At 63.9% G+C, this 9,825-nt stretch overlaps 1 protein-coding gene across 1 annotated transcript; it reads left to right on the forward strand.

Moving 5' to 3' along the window:
• The first annotated feature begins 1,557 nt into the window (after nt 1–1,557).
• Nucleotides 1,558–5,096, forward strand: ATP6V1B1 (ATPase H+ transporting V1 subunit B1). The gene is made up of 5 exons (XM_075422030.1): nt 1,558–1,798; nt 2,996–3,078; nt 3,207–3,311; nt 3,792–3,921; nt 4,936–5,096. Exons 1-5 carry the CDS (start codon nt 1,558–1,560, stop codon nt 5,094–5,096), a joined length of 720 nt encoding a protein of 239 aa, XP_075278145.1.
• The last annotated feature ends 4,729 nt before the right edge of the window (nt 5,097–9,825 follow it).

Below are 9,825 nucleotides of genomic sequence, written 5' to 3' on the forward strand. Positions count from 1 at the left end.
TCTCAGGGTGCTGGGGTTCTCGGGGGTTCCCAGAATACTTGGGGTACTTGGGGTGCCTGGGGTTCCCAGGGTGCTCGGGGTTCTTGGGGTGCCTGGGCTTCCCAGGGTGCTGGGCAGTTCTTGGGGTTCCCAGGGTGCTCAGGGTGCTGGGGGGTGCTTGGGGTTCTCGGGGTACCTGGGATGCTCAGGGTGCCCCGGGTGCTGGGGGTGTTCGGGGTTCCTAGGATACTTGGGGTACCTGGGATGCCTGGAGTGCTTGGGGTGCTGGGCAGTTCTCGGGGTGCCTGGTGTGCTCAGGGTGTCTGGGGTGCTCAGGGTGCCCAGGATACTTGGGGCACTTGGGGTGCCTGGGGTTCCTAGGGTGCTTGGGGTTCTCAGGGTACCTGCAGTGCTGGGGGTTCCCAGGATACTTGGGGTACCTGGGGTGCTTGGGGTTCCCAGGGTGCTGGGCAGTTCTTGGGGTTCCCAGGGTGCTCAGGGTGCTGGGGGGTGGTTGGGGTTCTCAGGGTACCTGGGGTGTTCAGGGTGCCCTGGGTGCTGGGGGTGCTCAGGGTGCTGGGGTTCTCGGGGTTCCCAGAATACTTGGGGTACTTGGGGTGCCTGGGTTCCCAGGGTGCTCGGGGTTCTTGGGGTGCCTGGGCTTCCCAGGGTGCTGGGCAGTTCTTGGGGTTCCCAGGGTGCTCAGGGTGCTGGGGATGCTCAGGGTGCTGGGGGTGGTTGGGGTTCTCGGGGTACCTGGGGTGCTCAGGGTTCCCAGGATACTTGGGGTACTTGGGACGCCTGGGGTTCCCAGGGTGCCGGGCAGTTCTTGGGGTTCCCAGGGTGCTCAGGGTGCTGGGGGGTGGTTGGGGTTCTCGGGGTACCTGGGATGCTCAGGGTGCCCCGGGTGCTGGGGGTGTTCGGGGTCCTAGGATACTTGGGGTACCTGGGATGCCTGGAGTGCTTGGGGTGCTGGGCAGTTCTCGGGGTGCCTGGTGTGCTCAGGGTGCCTGGGGTGCTCGGGGTGCCCAGGATACTTGGGGCACTTGGGGTGCCTGGGGTTCCCAGGGTGCTTGGGGTTCTCAGGGTACCTGGGGTGCTGGGGGTGTTTGGGATGCCTGGGTTTCCTGGGGTGCCCCGGGTGCTGGAGGTGCTCAGGGTGCCCAGGATACTTGGGGTTCCTGGGGTGCTTGGGGTTCTCAGGGGTACCTGGGGTTCCCAGGATACTTGGGGTACTTGGGGTACTTGGGATGCCTGGGGTTCCCAGGGTGCTGGGCAGTTCTTGGGGTTCCCAGGGTGCTCAGGGTGCTGGGGGGTGGTTGGGGTTCTCGGGGTACCTGGGGTGTTCAGGGTGCCCCGGGTGCTAGGGATGCTCAGGGCTCCCAGGATACTTGGGGTACTTGGGATGCCTGGGGTGCCCAGGGTGCTCAGGGTACTGGGGGGTGCTTGGGGTTCTCGGGGTACCTGGGGTGCTCAGGGTGCTGGGGGGTGGTTGGGGTTCTCGGGGTACCTGGGATACTCAGGGTGCCCAGGGTGCTGGGGGTGTTCGGGGTTCCTAGGATACTTGGGGTACTCGGGATGCCTGGAGTGCTTGGGGTGCTGGGCAGTTCTTGGGGTGCCGGGGGTGCCCGAGCCCCCTCCGGCGCTGCGCCCACCCCCGTCCCGCAGGTGTCCGCGGCCAGGGAGGAGGTGCCCGGCCGCCGCGGCTTCCCCGGCTACATGTACACGGACCTGGCCACCATCTACGAGCGGGCCGGGCGCGTGGAGGGCAGGAGCGGCTCCATCACCCAGATCCCCATCCTCACCATGCCCAACGACGGTCAGCGGCGCCGGGGGGTCCCCGGGGGGTCCCCGGGGGGTGCGGGTGCCACCGCTGTGCCCACTGCGGGAAACCAACCGCCGGGCTGGGAAACAGAGTCCCAGAATCCCAGCATCCCAGGATCCCAGAATCCCAGCGTGGCCAGGGCTGGCAGGGCCCTCTGTGGGTCCCCCAGCCCAGCCCCCTGCCCAAGCAGGGTCACCCAGAGCAGGGGGCACAGCACCGCGGCCAGGGGGGCTGGAATATCTCCAGAGAAGGAGACTCCACAGCCTCCCTGGGCAGCCTGGGCCAGGGCTCCGGCACCCTCAGAGGGAAGAAGTTCTTCCTCGGGTTCAGCTGGAGCTTCCTCTGCTCCAGTTTGTGCCCGTTGCCCCTTGTCCTGTCGCTGGGCACCACTGGAAAGAGTCTGGCCCCATCCTCCTGACCCCCACCCTGCAGATATTTAGAGGCATTTCTAAGGTCCCCTCTCAGCCTTCTCTTCTCCAGGCTGAACAAGCCCAGCTCCCTCAGCCTCTCCTCGTAGCAGAGATGCTCCAGTCCCCTCCTCATCCTCACAGCCCTGCGCTGGACTCTCTCCAGTAGCTCCTCATCTTTCTTGAACTGGGGAGCCCAGCACTGGACCCAGCACTGCAGATGGGGCCTCCCCAGGGCAGAGCAGAGGGGCAGGAGAACCTCCCTCGCCCTGCTGCCCACACTCCTCCTCATGCACCCCAGGATCCCATTGCCCTTCTTGGCACCCAGGGCACGCTGCTGGCTCATGGTCACCCTGTCGTCCCCCAGCACTCCCAGTCCCTCTCCGCAGAGCTGCTCTCCAGCAGGGCCACCCCAGCCTGTCCTGGTGCCTGGGGTTGTCCCTCCCCAGGTGCAGGACCCTGCCCTTGCCCTGGTTGAACCCCATCAGGTTCCTCTCTGCCCAGCTCTCCACCTGCCCAGGTCTCTGGATCCACCGCTCCTCCCAGTTCGGTGCCCTCAGCCGCGCCGTTCTGATGAATCCGGTTTTGGGGGAGCCCCTGGGATCTGTCGGGGTGGCAGAGCTCGCTTTAGGGTCATTTTCCCACCCCCCCCGTGTGGTTCCTCCGGGTGGAACCGCAGGCTGGGGCAGCTTGGCCGGGGCCGTGCTGCTCCGGTCCCCCCCCCCCGGCACGGGGCACGGCCGGGTCCCGCTTTCGGGGCTGACGGCACCCGCTCCCCCCGCAGACATCACGCACCCCATCCCCGACCTGACGGGCTTCATCACCGAGGGCCAGATCTACGTCGACCGGCAGCTCCACAACCGGCAGGTGGGTCCCGCGCCCCTTCCCCGCCGTGGGGCTGGAACCCACCCGAGAGCGGGGCGACGGGGGGGGGGGGGTGCTGGGGGCAGGGCAGCGGGTGAGCGTGGTGGTGGGGGTCTCCTCTCCCCCTGCAGATCTACCCCCCCATCAACGTGCTGCCCTCCCTCTCCCGCCTGATGAAGTCGGCCATCGGCGAGGGCATGACCAGGAGGGACCACGGCGACGTCTCCAACCAGCTGGTAGGGGTTGGGGGGGGGGGACACGAGGCCATGGGGGGCAGCGGGGTCCCTTCCGAGCCCTCCTCGGGGCTGAGACCTCGCTGCCCTTGGCCGCCACGGACTCGAGCGCTGATTTTTGGCACCTCCCTGGTGTCAGGGGGGAGTTGGGGGGACGCTGGGGGGACGCTTTGCCCCGGGGAGCGGAAAATCCGTAGAGACATCGCTCGTCCTGCCGCAAGAACCCCCGGCGGACGGCGGGGTTCTACCCACGTGGTGCCTATTAATGCCTATAAATTAAATATAATAATAGATATTATTATATCTAAGTATAATCGTGGGTGCTGCAGAGAGCGGGGGGCTTCGCAAAGCGGTCAGCGAGGCGCAGGGTGACGCGGCGAAGGGCCGAGCGCTGGCGGGTGGTCCTGCCCCGGCTGCCCCCTGCCCGGCGGGGAGCGTCCGTCCGTCCGTCCGTCCGTCCGTGCTGACGGCCCCGTCCCGCAGTACGCCTGCTACGCCATCGGGAAGGACGTGCAGGCCATGAAGGCGGTGGTGGGGGAAGAGGCGCTGTCGCCCGACGACCTGCTCTACCTGGAGTTCCTCCAGAAGTTCGAGAAGCAGTTCATCAACCAGGGTGAGGGGGCGGCCGGACCCCGGCCCGGGACCGCGACGGGGGGGGGGGTTCGGGGCTGGAGCGGACCCCCCAGGATCTCCCCACCCTGACACCTCCCTTCCCAGGTCACAGAATCACAGAATCCCAGCATGGTGGGTTTGGCAGGGTCCTCTGGGGTCCCCCAGCCCAGCCCCCTGCCCAAGCAGGGTCACCCAGAGCAGGGGGCACAGCACCGCGGCCAGGGGGGCTGGAATATCTCCAGAGAAGGAGACTCCACAGCCTCCCTGGGCAGCCTGGGCCAGGGCTCCGGCACCCTCAGAGGGAAGAAGTTCTTCCTCATCTTCAGCTGGAGCTTCCTCTGCTCCAGTTTGTGCCCGGTGCCCCTTGTCCTGTCGCTGGGCACCACTGGGAAGAGTCTGGCCCCGTCCTCCTGACCCCCACCCTGCAGATATTTAGGGGCATTTCGAAGGTCCCCTCGCAGCCTTCTCTTCTCCAGGCTGAACAAGCCCAGCTCCCTCAGCCTCTCCTCGCAGCAGAGATGCTCCAGTCCCCTCCTCATCCTCGCAGCCCTCCGCTGGGCTCTCTCCAGTAGCTCCTCACCTTTCTTGAACTGGGGAGCCCAGCACTGGACCCAGCACTGCAGCTGGGGCCTCCCCAGGGCAGAGCAGAGGGGAAGGAGAACCTCCCTTGCCCTGCTGCCCACACTCCTCCTCATGCACCCCAGGATCCCATCGGCCTTCTGGGCACCCAGGGCACGCTGCTGGCTCATGGTCACCCTGTCGTCCCCCAGCACTCCCAGTCCCTCAGAGCTGCTCTCCAGCAGGTCCCCCCCAGCCTGTCCTGGTGCCTGGGGTTGTTCCTCCCCAGGGGCAGGACCCTGCCCTTGCCCTGGTTGAACCCCATCAGGTTCCTCTCTGCCCAGCTCTCCACCTGCCCAGGTCACACTGGATCCAGCACAGCCTGCTGGTGCCCACCACTGCTCCCAGTTCGGTGCCACCAGCAGACTGGCTGAGGGTGGGCCCTGTCCTCACCCAGGTCCCTACGAGAACCGGACCATCTTCGAGTCGCTGGACCTGGGCTGGCAGCTGCTGCGCATCTTCCCCCGGCAGCTGCTGAAGCGCATCCCCGAGAGCGTCCTGGCCGAGTTCTACCCACGCGAGGGCCGGGCATCGGGGGCAGCCACCACGGCCCTGTGACCCCCCCAGCCCCGCGCCCACCCCGCCGGCTGCGGGCAGCACCCTCGACCCCCCCAGACCCCAAGGGACCACGCGGAGGGCGGTCAGGGACAGCTGCCGAAGGGGCGTGGGTCCCGAGGCGGGGCGAAACCCCTTCCCCTCGCTCAATAAACCCAGCGTGGTCCCCCCCGGACCCCCGCCGTGGTCGTGGGCGTCGCTGCCCGAGCCCCCACCGAGCCGGCATCTCCTCACCCCACGCCGGGTTTTAATTTGGTGATGGGTGGGGAGGGGGTTCCCCCTCCAGCCCCCCGGTTGCTGCTGGGGCAGGACCAGTCCTGCCCGCATCGGGGTGCTCAGCCCCGGCGTGGGGGGGGTTTTATGGAGGTGGGCGTCGGGGCAGGCACCCCACCGAGCTCGGGGTGCTGCTGGGTGCCCCCGGCCCCGCCGCCATGGTCTGGGCTGGGGAAGGTGGTGGGCAGCTCCTGGGTAGGGTCCTGGTGTGGGGTGGGGGTCTCGGTGGGGAGCTCCTGGGTAAGGTCCCGGCGTGGGGTGGGGGTCTCGGTGGGCAGCTCCTGGGTAGGGTTCTGGGGTGGGGTGGGGGTCGTGGTGGGCAGGTCATAGGTGGGGTCCTGGCGTGGGGACACGGTGGGCAGCTCCTGGGTAGGGTGCTGGCGTGGGGTGGGGGTCTCGGTGGGCAGCTCCTGGGTAGGGTCCTGGCATGGGGTGGGGGTCGTGGTGGGCAGCTCCTGGGTAGGGTCCCGGCGTGGGGTGGGGGTCGTGGTGGGCAGCTCCTGGGTAGGGTCCCGGCGTGGGGTGGGGGTCTCGGTGGGCAGCTCCTGGGTAGGGTCCTGGCGTGGGGTGGGGGTCTCGGTGGGCAGCTCCTGGGTAGGGTCACGGTGTGGGGTGGGGGTCTTGGTGGGCAGCTCCTGGGTAGGGTCCTGGGGTGGGGTGGGGGTCTCGGTGGGCAGCTCCTGGGTAGGGTCCTGGTGTGGGGTGGGGGTCTCGGTGGGCAGCTCCTGGGTAGGGTCACGGTGTGGGGTGGGGGTCTTGGTGGGCAGCTCCTGGGTAGGGTCCTGGCGTGGGGTGGGGGTCTCGGTGGGCAGCTCCTGGGTAGGGTCCCGGCGTGGGGTGGGGGTCTCGGTGGGCAGCTCCTGGGTAGGGTCCTGGCATGGGGTGGGGGTCTCGGTGGGCAGCTCCTGGGTAGGGTCCCGGCGTGGGGTGGGGGTTGCGGTGGGCAGCTCCTGGGTAGGGTCCTGGCATGGGGTGGGGGTCTCGGTGGGCAGCTCCTGGGTAGGGTCCCGGCGTGGGGTGGGGGTCTCGGTGGGCAGCTCCTGGGTAGGGTCCTGGTGTGGGGTGGGGGTCTCAGTGGGCAGCTCCTGGGTAGGGTCCCGGCGTGGGGTGGGGGTCTCGGTGGGCAGCTCCTGGGTATGGTCCTGGCGTGGGGTGGGGGTCTCGGTGGGCAGCTCCTGGGTAGGGTCCTGGCGTGGGGTGGGGGTCTCGGTGGGCAGCTCATAGTTAAGACCATAGTTGTACACAACGCCGTGCCAATCAAATGCCGTGCCAAGGAAAGTCTACGCGAACCAACGCCGTGCCAACTCAACGCCATGCCAAGACAACGCCGTGCCAACGCAACGCCGTGCCCATCAAATGCCGTGCCAACGCAATGCCATGCCAAGAAATGCCGTGCCAAGGAAATTCTACGCGAACCAACGCCGTGCCAACACAACGCCGTGCCATGACAAAGCCATGCCAAGCGATGCCATGCCAACTCAACGCCGTGCCCATCAAATGCCGCGCCAAGGCAATGCCCTGCCAACGCCATTCCGTGCCAGTGGAACGCCATGGCAAGGCAACGCCATGCCAAGAGAATGCTGTGCCAGGCAGTGCCGTGCCAAGCGATGCCGTGCCAATGAAATTCTATGCCAAGGCAATGCCACACCAAGACAATGCCAACGCAACGCCGTGCCAATCAAATGCCGTGCCAATCAAATGCTACGCCAAGGCAATGCCACACTGAGCAATGCCATGCCAAGCAATGCTACGCCATGCCAAGACAACGCCGCGCCAAGACAACGCCGTGCCAATGAAATGCTATGCCAAGGCAGTGCCATGCCAAGACAACACCATGCCAACGCAATGCCGTGCCAACGCAATGCTGTGCCAATGAAATGCTGCGCCAATGCAATGCCAAGCTGAGCAACGCCATGCCAAGACAACGCCATGCCAACACAATGCCGTGCCAACGCAATGCCATGCCAATGAAATGCTGCATCAAGGCAATGCCCTGCCAACGCAATTCTGTGCCAGTGGAATGCCATGCTAAGGCAACGCCATGCCAATGCAACGCCACGTCAAGGCAGTGCCATGCCAAGACAACGCTGTGCCAACGCAATGCCGTGCCAACGCAATGCCGTGCCAACACAATGCCATCCCAATCAAATGCTGCACCAAGGCAATGCCATGCCAAGAGAATGCTGTGCCATGCTAAGGCAACACCATGCCAATGCACTGCTGTGCCAGGGCAGTGCCATGCCAAGACAACACCATGCCAATGCAATGCCATGCCAATGAAATGCTGCACCAAGGCAATGCCATGCTGAGCAATGCCATGCCAAGCGATGCCGTGCCAACGCAATGCTGTGCCAATGCAATGCCACGTCAAGGCAGTGCCATGCCAAGACAACGCCATGCCAATGCAATGCCCTGCCAATCAAATGCCGTGCCAATCAAATGCTGCACCAAGGCAATGCCATGCCAAGACAACGCCGTGCCAACGCAACGCCATGCCAATGAAATGCCACGTCAAGGCAATGCCACGCTGAGCAATGCCATGCCAACTGATGCCGTGCCAATGCAATGCCATGCCAAGGCAGTGCCATGCCAAGACAACACCGTGCCAACACAATGCTGTGCCAATGAAATGCCAAGCTGAGCAATGCCATGCCAAGACAACGCCATGCCAAGACAATGCCGTGCCAACGCAATGCTGTGCCAATCAAATGCTGCATCAAGGCAATGCCCTGCCAATGCGATTCTGTGCCAGTGGAATGCCATGCCAAGGCAATGCCATGCCAAGAGAATGCTGTGCCATGCTAAGGCAACGCCATGCCAATGCAATGCCACGTCAAGGCAGTGCCATGCCAAGACAACACCGTGCCAATGAAATGCCATGCCAACACAATGCCATCCCAATCAAATGCTGCACCAAGGCAATGCCATGCCAAGAGAATGCTGTGCCATGCTAAGGCAACACCATGCCAATGCACTGCTGTGCCAAGGCAGTGCCATGCCAAGACAATGCCGTGCCAACGCAATGCCGTGCCAATGAAATGCTATGCCAAGGTAGTGCCATGCTGAGCAATGCCACGCCAAGTGATGCCGTGCCAATCAATTCTACGCCAACGCAATGCCGTGCCAATGAAATGCCACGTCAAGGCAGTGCCATGCCAATGAAACGCTGCACCAAGGCAATGCCATGCTGAGCAATGCCATGCCAAGACAACGCCATGCCAACACAATGCTGTGCCAACGCAATGCCATGCCAATGAAATGCTGCATCAAGGCAATGCCCTGCCAACGCAATTCTGTGCCAGTGGAATGCCATGCCAAGGCAACGCCATGCCAATGCAACGCCACGTCAAGGCAGTGCCATGCCAAGACAACGCTGTGCCAACGCAATGCCGTGCCAACGCAATGCCGTGCCAACACAATGCCATCCCAATCAAATGCTGCACCAAGGCAATGCCATGCCAAGAGAATGCTGTGCCATGCTAAGGCAACACCATGCCAATGCACTGCTGTGCCAAGGCAGTGCCATGCCAAGACAATGCCGTGCCAACGCAACACCATGCCAATGAAATGCTATGCCAAGGTAGTGCCATGCTGAGCAATGCCACGCCAAGTGATGCCGTGCCAATCAATTCTACGCCAACGCAATGCCATGCCAATGAAATGCCACGCTGAGCAATGCCATGCCAACTGATGCCGTGCCAACGCAATGCTATGTCAAGGCAATGCCATGCCAAGACAACGCCGTGCCAACGCAACGCCGTGCCAATGAAATGCTACACCAAGGCAATGCCATGCTGAGCAACGCCATGCCAAGAGAATGCTGTGCCATGCTAAGCAATGCTGTGCCAATGAAATGCTATGCCAAGGCAGTGCCATGCTGAGCAATGCCATGCCAAGCGATGCCATGCCAATCAATTCTACGCCAAGGCCATGCCGTGCCAATGAAATGCCACGTCAAGGCAGTGCCATGCCAAGACAACGCCATGCCAATGCAATGCCCTGCCAATCAAATGCCGTGCCAATCAAATGCTGCACCAAGGCAGTGCCATGCCAAGACAACGCCGTGCCAACGCAACGCCGTGCCAATGAAATGCCACGTCAAGGCAATGCCACGCTGAGCAATGCCATGCCAACTGATGCCGTGCCAATGCAATGCCATGCCAAGGCAGTGCCATGCCAAGGCAGTGCCATGCCAAGACAACACCGTGCCAACGCAATGCTGTGCCAATGAAATGCCACGTCAAGGCAGTGCCATGCCAAGGCAGTGCCATGCCAAGACAACGCCATGCCAATGCAACGCCATGCCAATGAAATGCCACGTCAAGGCAGTGCCATGCCAAGGCAATGCCATGCCAAGACAACGCCGTGCCAACGCAACGCCGTGCCAATCAAATGCCGTGCCAATCAAATGCTGCACCAAGGCAATGCCACGCTGAGCAATGCCATGCCAAGCGATGCC

This window comes from Opisthocomus hoazin, chromosome 5 (genome assembly GCF_030867145.1).
Source record: "Opisthocomus hoazin isolate bOpiHoa1 chromosome 5, bOpiHoa1.hap1, whole genome shotgun sequence".
NCBI classification, from domain to species: domain Eukaryota; kingdom Metazoa; phylum Chordata; class Aves; order Opisthocomiformes; family Opisthocomidae; genus Opisthocomus; species Opisthocomus hoazin.

Bases quoted from the DNA above. Each gene is read 5' to 3' on its own strand.
- ATP6V1B1 (XM_075422030.1), top strand. From the start codon at position 1,558: ATGCCTGGAGTGCTTGGGGTGCTGGGCAGTTCTTGGGGTGCCGGGGGT. The intron at 3,312-3,791 runs GTAGGGGTTGGG...CCCGTCCCGCAG, and splicing joins GCGACGTCTCCAACCAGCTG to TACGCCTGCTACGCCATCGG. The intron at 3,922-4,935 runs GTGAGGGGGCGG...GTCCTCACCCAG, and splicing joins GAAGCAGTTCATCAACCAGG to GTCCCTACGAGAACCGGACC.